Genomic DNA, 19,383 nt, shown 5'->3' with positions numbered 1-19,383 from the left:
AACTAATGGAGTTAGTCGTGTGTCAAACAGGAAATGTCTAGGATAAAAGTTCAGAGTTCACTTGATAATTGCGTATGGCAGGAAAAGGCGGATGGGGAAGCAAGAGTTTCTGTAGCTATATAGAATAAAAATTGTTGATATGCTTTACTTGTAAAGGGTATGGAACAGTGTACATAAGCTATTATTTAAAAGATGTTATTTGGGGTACACAAGAGCTCAGGAAAGGTCCCATTTATGGTCATTCGTGTGACTTTTCACCTAAATGCATAGCATGAGTGCATTGCACCAGATTTTCAACAACTTTGGAATAAATGGAGAGAATAATCTTGAAGAAATTGAGATTAGTCTTGCGGGAGGTAATTCAAACATCTTTTGGGCAAGGCTATAAAGGCAACAAAACAAGATGATGACTTTTCCTCCACACTGTTTTGTCTCTATTCAGTTGCTCCCACTGTGACTCGTATAGGTCTATGTCCTGTCCCCCTGAATAACCATCAGCTATTGAACTGGATGGGTTTGAATGCCCATTATTATTATGTGGACTCGAGCACCCTCTAATGGTCTAATGCACTTGTTCACAGTCCGTTCCTTGTATCGTTTGTTATAAACAAGATGACTGCGTTTGTGGTAACGTGAGACAAATTTTGCTGCATAGGATCACTGTTCGCAGGCCCAAGCAGCTCGTGTGATAGTTACAAGGCTCTCTATGGCCTGTCTCTGGAGCAGCTCTCTTTTTTTTTTTTTTTTTTTTTTTTTTTTTTTTTTTTTTTTCTCTCCCCTCTAATTTGCTGTTTCATTTTCTCTTTCTTTTTTTCTTCTGAAAAAGCTTCATCTAACAATTCTGTAGGGGTTTGGATGCAGCATTTGTGATCCCAAGTCCACTGCTCTGGTTAGATTTAGTGTGCGCTGCAAGATTTCTCGTTACCGCAAACTGTGTGTGTGTGATGGCCCTAGGACCTGATGGAGATAAGGAGGATTGCTACATTTTCCTGGAATAAATGACAAAATGGGCAAGCTGTGAGCCCTTCTGCAGGTCACTAGGGAAGGTGAGCAGGTCTTTGGTTCTCTTTTGCTTATCACATATGTAGATATACAAGAATCTGTGACCTTAAATTATAAGTAAAACTATGTACCCACATATAAATATATCTGACAGTACAAAAAAAATGCATCTTTATTTTACATGTACCAAGTCAAAAATAGTTTGAAAATCTAGATCTTCACAAGGTTTGGCTCATTGCGGTTTGTCGTTGCTTTTCGATAGCTCTCTATTTTGGGGCTTCTCCATATTTCAAGTTTAAGCAGGGTTTTTGAAGTTAACAGTGAAAGTAACTTACACAAACTCTGATTTTCTGGATTAGAATATAATTTCAGAATGCCTTCTGTAGCTCGTGTACAGTTTCATATTGAATTTTGGGAATACAAACTGCATTTTCCAATTGTGACGTTTGTCATAAAACGTCGCAATTGTTTCCAAGGCTTGTTGTTTCCAAGGCTTTTTTGAAAGGATGATATATTTAAATATTTTCTGCTACATGCAACTTTTCGGAGCTTTTTGGACAGCACTTTGGTGAAATGGACATAAGTCTTTCGGACTTCTACAACAGGTGAATTGTTGTAAGAGTTGGCACCAGTTTCCTGATGTAGCCTGGCTATTTTGGGATTGATGGCAATGAGAGCAGCATCTTAGCTGATATCAGCCTAGTCTTTCTAGCCCCTTGCAGGGTGCATTTCCTTCTTGGCTTATGCACTTGTGTGTGGCGCACATTAGCAGAGAACTGTTCAGGTCAGAATCAACTGGCAATTTAGAGATGTGGCGGCCAGAGCTGCGAGGTCTCCAGGTTGTGGTGTTTTGTTTTTTGGGTTTTTTTTTGGTTTTTTTTTTTTGGGGGGGGGGGGTGGGGGGGGTGCTAAGCAGTTGCACTTAGGCATCTCGCCCCTCCGCTGAGCTCGTGCTTATGTGACTGAGTCTCCCTTGGCTCCCCATGAACCAGAAGGCTTTGAACAGCAGCCACGTGGAGCACGCGGGGAAACCGGCGGCCGGACACAAAAGCAGAGGGTCCCCGGTGCCGGGTGGGTCCCGGGGGCCGTTGAGGCCCGGGCCGAGGCGCGGGCCCGCGCTGAGGTAACGGGGTGGCGGCTCCGCCGGGCGCCGCCGGGGGGCGCCGCGGCCTCTGAGGCGCGCGGCGGGCGGCGCTTCCGTGGCGGCGGGCCCGGCATGGCGCTGTCGCGGGGGCTGCGCTGCTGCCAGCGGGCCTTCTCCTGGCTGCCCGTCGCCATCATCGCCCTCGTCGTGCTCTGGTCCTACTACGCCTACGTGTGCGAGCTGTGCCTGGGTGAGCGGCCTGGCGGCGGCGGCGGGCGCGCCGCGCGGGTCCCGGGCAGGCCGCGGGCCCCGGCGGGGCGGCGCGAGGGGGCTCCGCTCGGTTCCGAGCACCTATTTATAAAACTAGGGCTGCCCTTTGTCACCAGAACTTGCGCGGGGGTCGTAGCTGTTCCATAAGCGCCTGTTTCTCTCTCTCTCTCCTTTTTTTTTTTTTTTTCCTCCTCCAGTGACTCTGAGCAACCCCGTGGAAAAAGGTACGTGAGTTTTATTTGGCATTTACTCTTTATCTGATGATACTCGTGTTTAGAATAAAATAAATGCCTTTTAAGAAGCATCTCTGTATTTTTGCTTCTCTGCAGCTGCTCATGGGGGAGATATGAAAGGGCACTGTCTCTGTGTGCCTAAACACTGGCCCTGCCGGTTCAGGAACAGAATAAAGTGTAAATGCTTGGAAAAAAGTCGTCTTTCCCCCAGTCCTTTTAAACTGACTCACTCCTTCAGGGTTTCCTCCCAGGAGCTGCAGGTTATCACAAAGTATGCGGCGTGTATTGCTAGGAATGCGTTGGGGTGTGTCGTGAATTCCCCCTGCCTAATCTCAGTAATGATCACTGAACGGCAGTGACCTGTTCAGCGCTTCCCCCAAACCCTCTGTGTGTTTATCTGTTTGTGCCCACAGACCTTTCCTCTCTGTTTTGAAGTTCCAGAGCTGTTTTTATAAGCTGAACTGGTAACACCGATTCCCCTTTGTGATCCATGTGCTCTTAGTGCTTTCAGTGAAAGCAGTTTATAAGTTGTTGTCCCATGGAGGCCAGCACTAGCTGAGATGAGACACTGAAGATCCCCCAGGTTGCTGTGGGAGGGGAGTTCTCTTTGCACAAGAGAGCTGTCCTGGTGCATGAAACTCTTACAGAGAAGTTATAGAAAGGATGTTGTTAATGATTGTTTAGCAGAAAAAATAGAGAAGTTACTTGCCAAATCTGTTGTGCCTGTCCAGGTCAGCTTCCTCTGACATGCTGCTGGACTGTGTCAACAGAAATAAACCTGTTGCAAGATTTCTCTCCTTAAATAACAGTTTAAAACTGCCTGAGCTATGCCTACACTTAGTAGGAGGATAATAGTGAATTATTATTGATTCATGTGATCAATCCTGCAATCTGCCATGATGTTGTGGGCTCGGATCATTTGCCATGTCACTAGAAAGTGTCAAACTTACGTTTGGCCTTTATGCCAAGTGAACTTTCTCCCAGTCTGCCTGATTTTGGACTTTTTTCCAACAGGAGTAATTGTTTTAATCTGAGATTGCTAGAATTTGAACTATAACTGAAATGGGAAAAATCTGATTATTCTTGTGGTTAAACAATGTATTTAAATAGTACCATTTTACGTTTGTATGATAATGCTTAATTGAGTCTTGAGTATTAAGAAAATAACAGATTTTAGCCAAAGGAGAATTGTCCTTTGGCTTTCTGAGTCATTGAATGCTTTGCTCATGTCCAAAGTCTTTGAAGTAAAGTTTGCTCTGAGGCATGCTGCAGTTCATGTGATAATGTTGCATCTAGGGGATTACTGTTCTTTCTTTTCAGGAATTGCAAGATTTTACTTGCAATTGTGAGTTTTTTATTATTTATTTATGTGAGTTATGGCAAATCTAAAAGATGTTTAGCAAGAGATATGTTTTTTCCTAGCTACTTTAAAGATCTGCTAGAACACTTTATTTTTGAAAGACTCCTGAGTGGTGATGAACGTAGTGTAAATAATATACTCTTCGGTATTGTTTTTACTGTCATTATGAAAGTTTGGAATTATGCTTATCATGAGTGAACTTTGGTTAAGAAGTTGGTGTTTTCTTCCTTTATTTATTTTTTAGTGGCCTATCTTACAATATTCCACATTTTGTTCGTGCTCTTCGTGTGGACATATTGGAAGTCTATTTTTACTCTTCCAGTGCAGCCAGATAAAAAGGTAGGAGTCCAAGCACTTTTCGTACATTGCAAAGTGGAAGCTAAAGAAAAAAATAAAAAATCCGGTAGTTTCGGACAACTGATCTATTTCCCGAAGAGACAGAAAGTGACCTAGAGCTCACTGGAAAAGAGAGCAACTTACCATTTGGAGAATCCTCTGACTCCCCAAAGAGTGTGATTTAAAATCGGCCACGGCGCTGACTTCTGGAGCAGCCTTTTCAGGTGTTCCAGGAGAAAATTGGATTTTTCGGGTTGCACATAATGGGATTTATGATTATTAATTATTTACAGTGTCTTTGACCTCCAAGCATTTAACACATTGTGAGCCAATCCTGACCTTATTCAGCCTAATCTTATTGCACTCTTTTGAGTAAGGACCTCAGTTTTGGGGTTTCCTTCTTTATTGAAGGTGTTGCAGCATAGACAGAAACAGATGCATCTGTAGTGGTAGAGGCTTTGTCACCTCCTGAGCCAGCTGTCCCTCGCATCACTGTGGCACACACACATCTGGTTTCTCTGGAACTCTAGTGTTGCCTGTCCTGTTGGGAGCCCTTTGTAGGTTTGAATAGGTGCTTTCGTAGTAGCTAAGCTTGTTTAATTTGTTATTTTTTTTTCTTTGTGATAGTGAGGGATAGAGGAATTCTTTTTATTTTGAACATGCTGAGATTCTGACACCGAGTGCTTCAGGGAGTGAAGACTGTGGCTGTGTGCGTAGCATGCAGTGTTTAACTGGGGGTGTGTGCCCACCTGTGCTCCTGCACTTTTCTGGTCACAAACATCATAAAAGAAAATACCCCAGTGAAGAGAAACTGCAGCAAACTGTGACACTGTTTCACTGTGATGGAAAATAGACTGTGTCCCTTCTATTACGAAAGTTTTAGAAATAGGAAATGACAGCTGGAAACAGATTCTTGCTTGCAAGTAAAATTCTTAAAATGAATAATGTTTCAGGTATGTTATTCGTGAAAAATATACATGAAAAATACTGTTGTGCAAAGCAACACCAGTAGTAGCAAATCTACTATGTTTGTGATCTCAGATTCACTTTTGCATTTCTTGTTGATGTATTCACAGAATCACAGAACGGCTGAGGCTGGAAGGCACCTCTAGAGATCATCTTGTCCAACTCCCCTGCTCAGGCAGGGACACCTAATGTGCTTATATACTACCTCCTGAAGGCTTTCTGCTTCAGTTAAAGACAAGAAAAATGCCTTTTCATATTTCAATACCAAATTTCAATAAATATTTTTTCAGAACAACTCATACAAGTCTGAACTAATTCATCTAGTTTTTCTTTTCCGCTATACCTAAACACTAAGAGCAAAAAGGCACCTAAAGACAAATTTAACAGCTAGTCAGGCATTGCATTCTGTCTGTCCAGTACCTGATATCTCTCCTAATATCTTCTTAAACACCTTTTTCGTATCAGATTATCCTTGAATGATCTAAGGAGTGGGCAATAGAAGTGTTTCCAAATAGAATATTTGAACTATTCTCGCTGCTACATGAGTAACTGGTTCTCTCATAACTTCTGTTCCTAGTTCCATATGTCCTATGCTGACAAAGAGCGCTATGAAAATGAAGAAAGGCCGGAGGTGCAGAGGCAAATTCTTGCCGAAATCGCAAAGAAGTTGCCAGTGTACACGAGGACGGGGAATGGAGGTCAGCTGAGCTAAGGACTTTGTTTCTCTTAATCTAATCAAGCAGGCTAAGTGGCATATTTGGTGATGCAGATTATGCTTCAGATCTGCATTGTCTTCCCAGTGCCACTGTATGTGCTGGAGAGCACTCATGCTAAGACTTTTAGTGCTTTTTCTCTCTTTATATTTGGGAAAATGTAAATATATTTGAGAAAAGCACGAAGCTTTGAATGCTTCAGTTCGGTGGAGTATCAGTTGCTGGCTTTGAGCAGCAATATGTCACCCTTTGTATTTAGGATGTATTTACTGTGTGTTTACCTTGTCTGAATTTGGTAATATAATAGCCAAATTCTACTGTAATTTTTACTTAAGATGGAATTTAGCTTAGAGGTGCAGAACATAATTCCCTAAATAGATTTTTTTTTTTTTTTTTTTTTTTTGGTCCTTGTTCTGTGGTTGAATGCATACTGACCTCCTTTCAAAGCTTAAAGGCAATCCATGTTCAGAGTGGAGCTCCTGACCTGTTCACTTCTATTAAAAAAGCCAAAGGATTTTGAAGCAAAGAACTGCTATATAGACAATTACAAAAATGGAGTGTATTTGAAGTGTGAGTAAAGGTGGAAGTCAGAGGGAAGCATACAGTTTTGTTTTATGATGTTTAAGCTGATTGTGTACTTCAAAGGGAGGATTGGCTCCCTCATCCATGAGTTCTTAGTGGAATTATGGGCATTGCTTATCTGATTTTGACCTGCCAGCAAAGCTGCAGTGCCACCCATCTTTTAAAGAGATAGAGATATAAACACTTATTAAATGTGCAGAATAATAACTAGCAAGCAAGGAAAGCACACTTTACTCAGTGTTAATATTTCTTTAATTTCAGGTATTCGATTCTGTGATAGATGCCAGCTAATAAAACCTGATCGTTGCCACCATTGTTCCGTTTGTGCTGTGTAAGTTACTGGATTGTTTTCAGTGAAGCAAATAGAACACGTGAATGGCTGGTCTTTCAGGTATCTTTCCACACGTGGAGGTACCAAGTAACTGCTGCTGTAACAGCCACCATAGTATGAACCTGGGTGACAGCATTAACATTTGCTTTTCTGCTGTTTGTAGCCCTGCAGTGTTTGCAGTTTCCGCACCTACAGATATGTGAGCGTGAAGCTGATAGAAAGTGTGTCATCTAGTGAAAGATTAACCAGCTGCTCTTATGCTCTTAGCAGGTTAAAAATGGTTTTCTGTTTTTGTTGTTGTTGTTTAAATATTCCAGGCCTTACCCTTTACCTGCGATGTTTTTCGGGATTTAAGCCCTCCAGGGTAGGAATCATCATGTTCTTTTTTTTTTTTATCTTCCAGAGTACCAAAGACATTGGTAGATCTTAAAAAAATAAGAGGTATCTTAAAATGCCTACCTTAAGGAATTCAAAGAGATATCCTCTTAAACTTTATATTATTATAGAAATTTGCCCAAAATACCAGAGGCTTTTGCTGTTGACATGCACTTGGCAATTAAATACCAAATACAAGTTTTCCCTTTTTGTTTTTTGTCCTTTTGCAGATGTGTGCTAAAAATGGATCATCACTGTCCATGGTATGTCCTAGATACTGGTTTGTAACCCTCTGAAAATAGAGGCTGCTTAAATGGCTTTTCTCCATAGAATAATGTCAATATGTCTCTTTCATTTTAGACTGTATATCTCTTTATGTTAGGAAATTTATAAATAAGTATACTTTGAAATTGCCTGAAATATTTGATGTTTTTGAGAGACAGATTATTCATATATTTGTTCCATTAGCTATGCATAAAAAGCTGTTATATTGACATAATTTAAAACACAAATACTAATTTAGTCTTTGATTATTATTCAAATTTTAAAGGCAGCTCAACTTAGCCTTTAAGTTCAGATATATAATCATTGGAGCATGCAGTTAGTGTTTGCTTTCAACACTAGTATTTGCATGTGGTTTGTTTCTAAAATGATGCCTGCCACTTGTGCATGTTAAGTAGAATAGTGCATGGATGATAATTACTGCTACTGAATTTCTTAAACTCCTCCTTTTCTTAAAAGGAAGATTTCAGAAATCAAAAGCAACACAGACATGTGCCTACCTGAACCTCCCTAGTATTCCTAAACTTAGAAGGATTTTGAAACCTGAATTCTGAGGCAAATGTTGTGCCTACTAATTTTTCTGCATTCCTTTGTACCTCTTTGGAGTTGCTCTGTGTGTGGCGATGGATGTGATGTGTATATACAGATGGATGTGTTGTGTATATAAGCAACTCCATGTACTGCAATGGTGAATCTGACTCCTGAGTTCTCCAAAGAGTAGATATAAAACAGAAATCCTAAATCTGATTACTTTTACAGACAGAGAGAGGCATGAGTAATTAAAGCCTGCAGCAGTGACACATTTACTAGTGCTGCAAATATGAACTGTGTTTTAACTTGGCATTACAAGCCATCAGGTGAAAAGCAAAAAAAATAAAGTTGACTTCACTTCATTTTGACCACTAAGGGGAGCTATTTAATGAAGAAAATGAGCTGTATCTTTTTTAAGTTATTCATTGTCTTTGTAACTGTGTGCTGTACATATCCTGATTTCAACTTTGCTTTTATTCTCTAGGGTGAATAACTGCATTGGATTTTCTAACTACAAATTCTTTCTACTGTTCTTAGCCTATTCTTTGTTGTATTGCTTGTATATTGCTGCAACAGTCTTCAAGTATTTCATTAAGTATTGGACAGTAAGTTGTGGAATCTGGTTACTTTTTGGTATCTTGTGAGTCTTGGTGGGGGTTAGTCACTCTTTCATTACTCTTTTTTATACTTTCAATCCATTGAGGGCTTTCTCCTATAACATTTTTTTCTTGAGCCCATATATGAGTGTAACTCCCATTATGTTTGATATCCAGACTGAGGAGTAAGTAGACTTCAGGAATCTAGCTCCTGGCAGAGAAATTAGTTACATCCTTTTCTTGTACAGACCTATTAGAATGGTATGTATATCAAAAAAATTGAAACTAATCACAAACTTCTTAATATGGAAAAATCAGATGTATTTCAAAAGGAGGCACACCTTGCTGAAAGAGAGCTTTGTTTTACATGTGGTTAATTTTCCCAACTTCAAATACAGCAGTTATTAGCTGACCATATCTCCTCACTTAAAAGAATAAAAGCCTACTGATTAAGGAAATAATTGTCTTCTAAGTTGAAGTTCTCAGCTGTCAATATTTGCCACTTTTAAAGTGGTTGCAAGAATGCCACCTATGTGTTTCAGTCATATTGCAGGAAAACATTAATTGTGGGTGGGTGGTGTTCTTTTAAGTGGTTTCCTGAAAATGCCCAGGCATATTTTTCTTTTTTCCCCAGCTTTCTCTATACTGTTATCTTTGGATTAGGTTTCTTGTGCTTTGGGAAAGAGCAGACCCCAGGGTACTACCGTATTGTTACTGTACACGATGGTCTCCAAAAGCTTATTTTCTTGTAGAATCTGTGTTCCCTTCTCTGCTCTGATATCAAAGAATAACATGCTGTCACTGGTTTGTACATATTGACACAACAATGTCATTAAATATATATATATATCTTGTTCACTTTATAATCCTCATATGGCAGCTGTTTAATATAAAAGCTGACCAAAATACAGCATGCTGCTTATTAATTTTCCAGTTAATTTATATGCAAGCAATGCCAACTGACAGTTCCAATATGAGACTGGATCTTGTGTCTCTAGGTTTTTATGTCTGCTTTGCTACTAACTCTGTATGACTATGTTTAAGTAACGTAACTTTGCTGTGCATTAGTTCATTAATTTCTCTCTCTTTTAATGCCTCATCACTTAAGTAAGATGCCTCCTGAGATACTTTTGGGATACTACCAGGGATTTTCTTCCTATAAAGAAAGGCACAAGGGCTCTATCCGTGTGCTTACACACATACAGAGCACAGGGGTTAGGAAGTACCTTTTTGGTTTGAGGTTCCCACACAGTCCGTCTGTAGATATTTGCTTACAAGGACCTCTGGGACTTGCCTGTCCTACTGCAAAATGGAAAGACCTCTAAGAACTTGTTTGGCTTTTATTCCTCTCCAAAGCAGCTGTTTTCAGCTCTACAGTCACCTGTCTTGCTAGTTCTATAGCTACGGAGGTCAGGCTTTCTTAGCATCCCTTATACTGGAAGAGGAGAAGCTATATATCCTTGTATAAATCTGTCGAATGGGTGTATCTCAATCATTTGAAAATAATCACACGCTTCTAAATTTGAAAAATTTTTATGTTGCCATTCTAAAGATGACACACCTCACTGAAAAGAGCACTATTTTAATGTATATACAGGAAAGTGTGAGGATTAAAGGAAGCTCAGCAGAATGTAATAGGGTTTCAAAAAACTTGTACTTGCCAGTTTCACTGTGAGTATAGGATGTGCTTCCTGGGTCCAGGTGGGAAGCTGTGATCATACTGGCTCTGTTCCATGCAAAAAAAAACCATAGCAAATCCCCGCTTTTTCTGCTTGAGATACAACAGGGAGAATGAACCAGGTTATTTCTTTTTCTTTTCCCACTTTTTGCAGTAAAAAATATTTTTTGTGTGTGTGTATGCAAGTTTGAAAACTCGAAGTAGGAATTTTAGAGGATATCTTTGTTTTTCTGGAGTATTTTCTGCTTTTATTTGTCCTTCTCACTTGTTCTGTGTTGCTTCTCGTTGCAGGGTGAGCTGACTAATGGACGCTCCAAATTCCATGTCCTTTTCCTTCTCTTTGTGGCGGTCATGTTCTTCGTAAGCCTGATGTTCCTCTTTGGCTATCACTGTTGGCTTGTGAGCAGAAACAGATCTACTTTAGGTAAGACTGAGTGTCCATGTCCAATAAAGCAGTGGTGTAAGAAAACAGAAATTTGTGCTCTACTTTTAGATATTACAGCTGGCTTATGAGGGCAGGGAGAATTAAAAGATTTTTGCACGACGCTGTAGGAATTTGTCACCTTGAGAGAGGCATTTATCAGCTGATGAGATGAAAGCTTTGTTAGGGAAACTGGAGCCTTAAAGTGTAAGTGCCCAATTATACTCATGTGCATAAGTGTAACTGCACTTGCTGTGAAGTCAGTGCATGCTTTAGCAATATGCTTGTTCACACTCGTGTGCTGGAGTGCATCCTAAAACAGCTCAGAAAGGCTAGGAAAAACAGTGTCCTCCTTCACTGGTGAAGGCAAAGAAGTTAGGTGAGTAAAACAGGCCCATGAGCTGGGAATCTGAAAAGCTGTGAACCTGGGGGAGTGATTTCTATTTCCTTCCTCAGATAGAAGTTATTTAACTTTTAAAGCTTGTCGAGTGAAGTTTTGTGACAAAGTGCACAGTATTGAGAGTTTGAGCGAATATGCAGATTTTGTGAAATTATTAACTTTAAAACTCATTTTAAGGGGCACTGGAGCTCATCTAGCCCAAAACATCAGACCTCTGCAGGCAGCTTAGAAGGTAGATAAAACTTTCTAGTGCACTTGAGGTTCTCCTCCCCTCTCTTTCTTTCTTAATTTATTTTTTCACCGTAACAGAGGGTCTATCTGCATATGTTTATTCCTAATGCTTATTCATTATATTACTAATGAATGAGGCAATTTAAATCTCCAGTGCCACTTCAGAAATGTGCTTTGAAGACGGACCTATTTATTTTGCAGATTTTTGATTTAGAAATTGGTAGTGTCACTGTGTTCCCACAGAGTTTTAATACCAGTCTACATAAAGTTTGTTAAACTCTCTTCTGCAGATTGGAGAGAAAAAGAAAGTGCTTTTAGTTGGGTTTATGGTTACTCCATATGGTTCATTTGCAAGAATAATTCCTGCTTTTCATTTGAAAGTTGCATAAGTATTTACAGGCTTTCAAGAGCCTATTACTTTTATACTTGGTATCTTTGTAATGCGGACTAACAGTACAGTAGATCATTTGTGCATGTTGTGGTCATCTGAGGATGTACAATCCTGTTTTGGTGTATTTGACAGTAATTTCCTTTTTTTCACTGAAATTGCATCTATCTTTAGAGGCTTTCTCAGCTCCAGTGTTTCAAATGGCCAGATAAAAATGGATTCAATCTAGGCTTCGTAAAGAACCTTCAGCAGGTGTTTGGAGAAGAAAAAAAGCTCTGGTTACTACCTGTTGTCTCTAGGTAAGCAATAATCAAGTCAGTGCTAAAAGCTGCTACTATTAACTGAAGAGTCTGACTTCTAGATGGAGACTGCAGCTGTATGTGCCACATCTGTGCCTGCATGCTTAGCTAACTGCTCTCAGCATCGCTGCAAGCTCACCAGCAAATGCAGGGTGAATTTATACTCAAACGCTTGTTCGACATTCACTGGCTCTCTAAGATTGGGGCCATTTCTGTTGGGCATAGTTCAAGTACATAAGTAAAATCTGTGGTATAAATAGGTAAAACAGATATAATGGATCTTCTGCAAATATGGTTTTTTCAACCCCCGGCCTTTCTAATTGTCCTTAATTAGTCTTTTGTCCATTGTTTCAAAATAACTTGACTGAGGCATGTTGATTTCTGCTAAAAAAAAAAAAAAAAAAAAAAGTACCCTGTAACTTAATTCTAGTCTCCAAACAGTTTGCAGGAATTCAGGATCAAAACTACATGGTATCTGAGCTGTCACAAAAAATAAACTCAATATTTCTCAATCTTAAAAATATTTTAAAGTAAACATAGGAAATATAGGTGACAAAACTATGCAGATGAAGGCTAAAACAAGTGTCCAAGCTGATTCTTCTGAATCTTCATTCTTCAGAACCACTTGCTGCTTTTTACAGTGTTTTTCTCTGCTTTTTCCACGCAGCCAGGGAGATGGACACTTTTTCCCGATGAGAGCTTTGTGCGAAGCTCAGAATCCTCTCCTAGCAAATGAAGAGCAGTGGGAAGACGATGGAATAGATGAAGAGCCACGTGGTAAGGCAGCACAAAAAGAAATTAGTTATATCTTGATGCACAGCGACTACTGGATGAGTTACAAGAGCTGGCTAAATCACTAGGCAGCTCCGACTTGATCAATGAAAACTGACTAAAAATAAGCCCGTCTTTGAAGTCAACTTTTTTTTTTTAAACTTCTCAAGTCATAGCTTTAGACTTGCAAATAAATGGACTGAGAGGTTGTTACTCACAAGTTGCAGAGAGAATTTGAAATTTCCTCAAACTGTGTGAATTGATGTGTAAATACTACTGCATGCTGCAGTTATTGGAGACATGAAATTGTGCCTGCAAAAACAAAAAGACTGAGGTTCTTAAACATTTATTCTCTGAGAGCTTGTGCAAGTATGCATACAAACACCTGTATGCAGAGATGCCTTTAGGAAGCTGTTTTATACTTAGCTTGTTTTGCTTTAGTACAAGAATACAGAAGTTAATTTCATTTTCATGCTTGCACAGATATTCGCTGTCTGATCTATAGAAGACATGCATATATGCCAAGAGCAATTCTAGGTGATACAGCATGTGTGCTCAATAGTTTTTTGAGATATAAATATACTTTTTATGCTATGGACATCCTATCAGGAAGAAAAAAGACTATAGATATCTATTATTTGACTGCTTTGGTTACATGCATGCAAAATGAGTCTGATAATTCATTACCATATTTTTCTCCTCTGAACGTGAAGGAAAATGAGTCTGATAATTCATTACCATATTTTTCTCCTCTTGAACGTGAGGGGGCTTTCTCATTAACTCCGAGCTTTGGTGTTTGGAAAATACAATATGTATCAGAATATTAAGGTCAATGTCAAAGCCCCCATTTACCATGTTTTGAAGGTTCAGAAATCTTGTCACTGAATTAAGCAGAGACTCGTGGTTTTCTGTAGTGCAAGGATGTCGTCCATGTTTATTTGGCAATAGCACTGCACTGACTTGGAAGCCATGTTCCCTTTAAAAGATGTATGATGACCTTGCTCTCCTTCTCCACTTCAAGAATGGTGAAAGTGTAATTAGTTCTCAGGTTACTATAACGAGGAACCAAGCAAGTGTACTTGGAGAACCAGAAATCACAGCTATATTGTTCAGAGACAGGATTTCCATAGTTTTCAGGAACTTTGCCAAGAACATTCGCTTTCTGGCATACGCTTTAGTCATGTGTGTACAACCCAGGAGGAAGTCAACAGTCTTGGTTAAAGGGCGTAACAACTTTTGATGTGGGCTTCTGTCGTTGTCCAGTCTCTAGTGAGACTGTATTTGCAATTTTCCAATTATTCCACTGCAAAATAACAACCTGCTTTTTTCTTTACCTACTGGTAGTGCTGGCAAAATGTGCTCCTTAGCATAAGAGGTTCCTTTCAGCTTTAGTTCAGATAAACAGCTTGCTTTAATTAGCATGTGTGTGTTAGAAAAATACCTGTTCCTCCTGATGGTGTGTATATATTGCACCACTGATGCTGTAGCACAAATCAATTTTAAAAGTAAGAGTTAAAAGGGAGAGAATAGGCTGTGCACCTGCGGTGGATGGCTGACCTTAGTACTTCGTCTATGATCAGTGAGGTTTATTTTTTTCTGTATTGGGTTTGGGGTAAAGATGGAGACTCCAAATGAAGGAATACTCTGGTTAAGGATGTTGTGTCCTTTATGTCTCACATGCCAGTGACTTGGAGCTGGAATTGAGCTGTTAGAGCAAACGGCAGGGGACCTGACGTTTATTTCTCTTACTGCCAGGCACATCTTCCTCTCTGCTCTCAGCCTGGACACCTGAATACAGCAAGAGGAAGCCCCGCATGGAGATGTGAAGTAGTTTTCTGCTACAGGATAAATCCATCTCATAGGGCATTTCGCTCAAGCCTCTTGACTGCTGTATCCCCACAGCGCAGATAAGAAATGTCTGTAGAGCAAGAAGAAGGAGGGCTCCTCTCAGCCGTGGTCCCTCTCTCCAGGCTTCTGCAGAAGAGGAGAGAAATGACAAAGAGATAATTTTAAGAAAAAGGGAGGGCTGGAGGAGCTTGATGAAGTGTTTCTTTGTGTAACGTTATCCTGCCTAACTGCGTTACTGCAGTCTTTTATCCATCCAGATGTTGCATGTGCAGAAAGCAGTGCACTTTTAAGGCCCAGTGACCACAAAATCACATAGCTGTTAGGGGAGATCAACACGAAGGGGACTAGGAGACCAGTGAGGAGAGGACAAGTCCCAGTGGCAGCAAGGAGAAGAGGTGTCAGCCCAGGTCCCAAGAGTGTACAGGCCTTTTTCTCAGCAGTCTTAACCTTTTTTTTTTTTTTTTTTTTTAAGCCAGAGTAAAAGCACTTGCTTCTGATTTAATGTTAATTTGAATTTTTTTTTTTTCAGAATTTTTAATTCACAGGCATCTCTTAAATCTGTCTAGCCAGGAAGCTGTCCCAAATCACATGCTGGCAGCTCATCAGGTTGTTTTTTTCAAAAATATCACCTGTAATGTGATTGAAAGGTCAATCATGAATGGGTCAGTACAGTGAATGCTTTTGGAGCCTGGAATAGCAGAGCCATTGATTTCTGTATTTTGTATGGCAATGTCAGATAGCTTAAATCCATTTTAACAACTTACTAATTTTCCTTTTGACTTGTACAGAAAGCTTCAGTAATCTTTATCAAATTATTTTCATCTTCAAAATTTTCTGTGCCAGCGTGTGCTGAGTAGCAGGTGGAAGGGTGATCATCTCTGTGGAGCTCAGGACATGTGATTTGAACTTAACTGCAAACTAGGCAAATTGAACCTACCTAAAGGAGCTCCAAGCCCTGAGGCATCTGCTTGCTTGGCATGGCAGTCCTTCGAGCAGAGAAGTCCTCTGCTGTGTTTGTAGGGGTTGGATTTCGATCTATCAAGGAATTTGAAAAGCTACTTACAGGCCTGAAATGAGCAGAGACTGTTCAGGCAGTCCAGTGTTAAGTTATGGAGTTCAGGAAACCGAGACAAAAGACAAGCTTTGCATCTCTCTGTTTTCATAGAAACAAGAGTTTTTTATTTTGCAGGTGAAAATGTTTAGGAATAAACTATCATACTAAGCATATGAAATGCATCGATGTGTATTTTTACTGCTGCTGTGTTTGGCAAATGTGATTTCCTGCTACATTAATCTTTAGCGCTTTCACTTCTAGCTGCTCGAAGGGCTTGGGAGAAGTGTGTTGTGACACAAGGGATTTTGTTTTTCTCTCACTGCTGCTTTTCTTTGTCCTATAGCATCGGCAAATGAAGTGCCCTACTAAGAGTTTGCAAATTCTATGTTATAGAAGGAAAGCAGTAAGATTTTGTAACTTAGAGACTGAAATGTTCCATTAAAACTGGAAGATCTTGATTTGTCGTAATGGCTTTAGAGCTTGTGACATGGTTATAAATAAAAGCCAATAATAAAATAATCCCATTTTGAAAAATGGTGTTTGGTTAGCTCTGGCAAGGGTTGCCTATTTTTATTTGGCGTGATTCTTAAAAACATATTCCTGCGCTTACTGAAGAGGGTGAGAAACAGACTTCTCTCTAACTGTTTTGTTTCTCATTGTGTAGATGCCAATGAGGCTTCATCCCTTGCCATAGAAAGGGAGACGTAGCGATTTGAGAATACAACAGCACAAAGCTTGTTCGGAAAGGTCAGTATTTCTTGGTTATCTTAAAAGCAGCATCTCTGTGGGGAATTTGGTAGCTGGGTCATCCTGGCAGATATTGGCTTTACAGCCAGCTCTGTTCATGAGCCACCTGAAGCTCAGAGATGCTCTCAGCGCAGCATCGTGTTGATGCCACTGTGCAGGATCGTGTTTTGCTAGTGGTGCTACGGCTCAGTGTGGCCGCTCAAAGAGAGAACAGTGGCTGGGCCAGGTGCTCGCTCAGTTTACCCGAAAGGTGAAAGGGACAGTTTGTAGGGGAGGATATAAACCTGCAGCTCCTCTGGTGGATGTGGCAGCCACAGCTCTTGCCAGTAAGTTCTACAATTATCAAAATGAGTTCTGTTCTGTAATTCATGGAAGGGGTGGAAAGGTGGAGATAACTGCCTTGAGGGAAACTAAAGTTGAGAGTGGCCGTGTTACGAGCTCAGCGCAGCTGGGATGAAGTGCATGGGACGTGCAGTGTCCTTCTCAGGAAGGTTGACTGTTGGTCTAGTTTTTCTAAAAAAAAACTAGACTGTTGGTCTAGTTTTTCTTCACCCTAATGAACGGGTGCAACACCAGATAATACGTGGTTGGGAGAAGATGCTGCACTATATGCTCGCTATATGCTCACTGATATATGATCTGTCCTGACTGTCATAAAAGTAGGGAGGTACCCACACGTGCAGCAGTGCAGTAAGCTGTAGCCTGCATCCTCCTCGGGCTCTGTGAAAGATTTGTACAGTGAAGTGTCACTGAGCAAGATTTGAGAAGCATCCTCTGCTCTCCCCCTTGCAGGAGCTGGAGTAGTTGGCTGCAGCTTCCCCCTTAATTTATTGAATGTCAGGTAACTAAATTGTATGTGGAAGCACTGTAATCCATTGCTCGTTTTCCACGTGGGTAGAGCAGCACAAGATTTCAGTAAATAGGTTACTTGCATGTTTTAGGTGTGTTTGTTTTCTTCCACTGAGGGGGAAAAAACAAACAGACAGATGTTTCTGCTGTTGATAACTGGTGAAAACTACAGAATGCCTTTCTACCCAGGGAGTGAAAAAGCAGCATTTTCCCTGTCATTCTACTTGACTTTAAAATAATGGTCAAAGTCAAGGTTATGTGGCCATATATTATAGCTTATAAGGTCAGTGCTTACAATTGCACATTTTCTTCCTTTAAATTTCAGCTTCCCTCTCAGGAGCCAACCTCCCTTCTCTCTTTGTGGGCTTCACTTCTGAGAGTCAGCAAACAAATGGATCTTCAAGATGAGAAAGCATCATGAAGTATCATCTGGTTGGGATCTGCATTCTCAAGTGCTTCTCCAGAAATCCTGCTGCACAGATGTTTTGGGGCTTTATAAGTTTAAGTTATGGAGTGAAAAGAACAATTTTATAGAGTGATTCTGGCCAATCTTCTTTGGCCTGCTCTCTTTATTTTATAAATAATATATATTTTTTATTGAAAATAGTTGAAAAAAATACTGATGTGAGTGCATTTCCAAAGGCCTTTTCATTTTGCAAACATCAGGGACTTGAGCTCTCAGAATTCTTCCAAGCCATAATATTCTTGGGAAACCTATTTATTTTGAGACTGATTCTCCAACCTTCTCTAACAAGTGGCATTTCTAGTAAGTGTTTAAAGTCCTATCTGAATAAGTTTAACTCAATGAGAGGCAGACTTGCATAAATTTGGGACTAAATTGGTAGGTAATTGTGTGCGTGTTGAATATAAAAGTGCTGAACATGCATAAACATGTGCAGCTGTGTATGGAAATAGAATAGTTAGTCATATTGGCAGTATCAAGATTCAAGAATATTGTGGCCGTTGGTGCTTTTTCCTCGGCGGTGTCATCGCGGTAGCTCCCGAGCTACAGCACCCTGGAGGCCGAATCCTACTCGCAGGTACCTAGCGGGCATTTTAGTGCGGTTTGCGTTAATCCCTAGGGCTAAGGGACAGAATGTGCATAACAAAGAGCGTTGTTACCCCAGGATCAGTGTTTGGTGGGAAATTTTTATCTTTATAGAGTCAGAAAGGAAGGTGTTAATTTGAAATATGAGTTGGAAATGTGCACTGAACACTTAGCTACAACAGTAGCGTTTGGAGCCCACCCTTCAGAGGTGGCTTTAGTCTTGTAATGCCCAAGAGACAACAACTCATTATCTGAACTAGGTCAGACTTCTGAACTACATGTATTGACTGGGGTTGTGAAGTTGTGTTTGGTTTTGTTTCCTCCCCTTCTCCTATCCCCCCTCCCCAACACCAAGAGGTGATCAGATCTTTTTCTATTTATTTGACTCCATTTGCAGTCAAAGGAAAGCAGCATGGACCCGAGAATTTGCTGTCTGTATGATATGCAGTTTTCTAGATCTGAGTCTTCCCACCCCCCGCCCCCGAATGGTTCACATCTGGCAACTCCATCACTCATGTTTGGATTAGATGCATGCTTGAAGTATTAATATACTCCTTTTAAGATCATCTATTACGCTTACCATTTTTCTCTCCATGTTTTGTGTTTGTTTATTGGCCCTTTGCGTTGACAGTGACTCAGCAGCAGTTGTGCCTGTCGAGACAAATGACCGGGGTGAGTATCTGCTCCGTGACAAAGGCCTTGGCACATGCTAGATCTTTTTGCCTCTGTTTACTCCACTGCAGCTACCCGTATCTACTGGTGGCACATTCATGAGGCCAAGGAGTCGTGCACAGATTTTTTGTCCATAAGAGGAGACATTTAATTATGTGATATATAACATGTCTATCTAAAAGGCATGGTTTATGTTAGTATGTAATCTCTGAAATTTATTCTACAACACAGGCAATGTGTTCTACAAAATGTCTATTGCTACAATTTAAATCTTAAGAGATAGGGTCAGTTCTCCCAGCCTTAATGTAGGATATTT

General features: G+C 40.3%; 1 protein-coding gene across 1 annotated transcript; it reads left to right on the top strand.

Moving 5' to 3' along the window:
- The first annotated feature begins 2,215 nt into the window (after positions 1 to 2,215).
- On the top strand, positions 2,216 to 18,312 carry ZDHHC15 (zDHHC palmitoyltransferase 15). The gene is given in 13 exon segments (XM_088527531.1): positions 2,216 to 2,336; positions 2,554 to 2,580; positions 4,194 to 4,288; positions 5,829 to 5,949; positions 6,808 to 6,877; positions 7,483 to 7,515; positions 8,550 to 8,670; positions 10,631 to 10,763; positions 11,954 to 11,978; positions 11,980 to 12,078; positions 12,746 to 12,855; positions 16,416 to 16,498; positions 17,673 to 18,312. Coding segments are annotated over 12 exon segments (996 nt in total). The 5' UTR covers positions 2,216 to 2,218; the 3' UTR covers positions 16,460 to 16,498; positions 17,673 to 18,312.
- Positions 18,313 to 19,383: the final 1,071 nt, after the last annotated feature.

The sequence above is a fragment of the Tinamus guttatus genome, unplaced genomic scaffold, assembly GCF_059628265.1.
Source record: "Tinamus guttatus ecotype Peru unplaced genomic scaffold, ASM5962826v1 Tinamus_guttatus_pri_ptg000287l, whole genome shotgun sequence".
NCBI lineage: Eukaryota > Metazoa > Chordata > Aves > Tinamiformes > Tinamidae > Tinamus > Tinamus guttatus.
The sequence above is the reverse complement of the archived record's forward strand: the minus strand, read 5'-3'. Positions and strand labels throughout refer to the sequence as shown.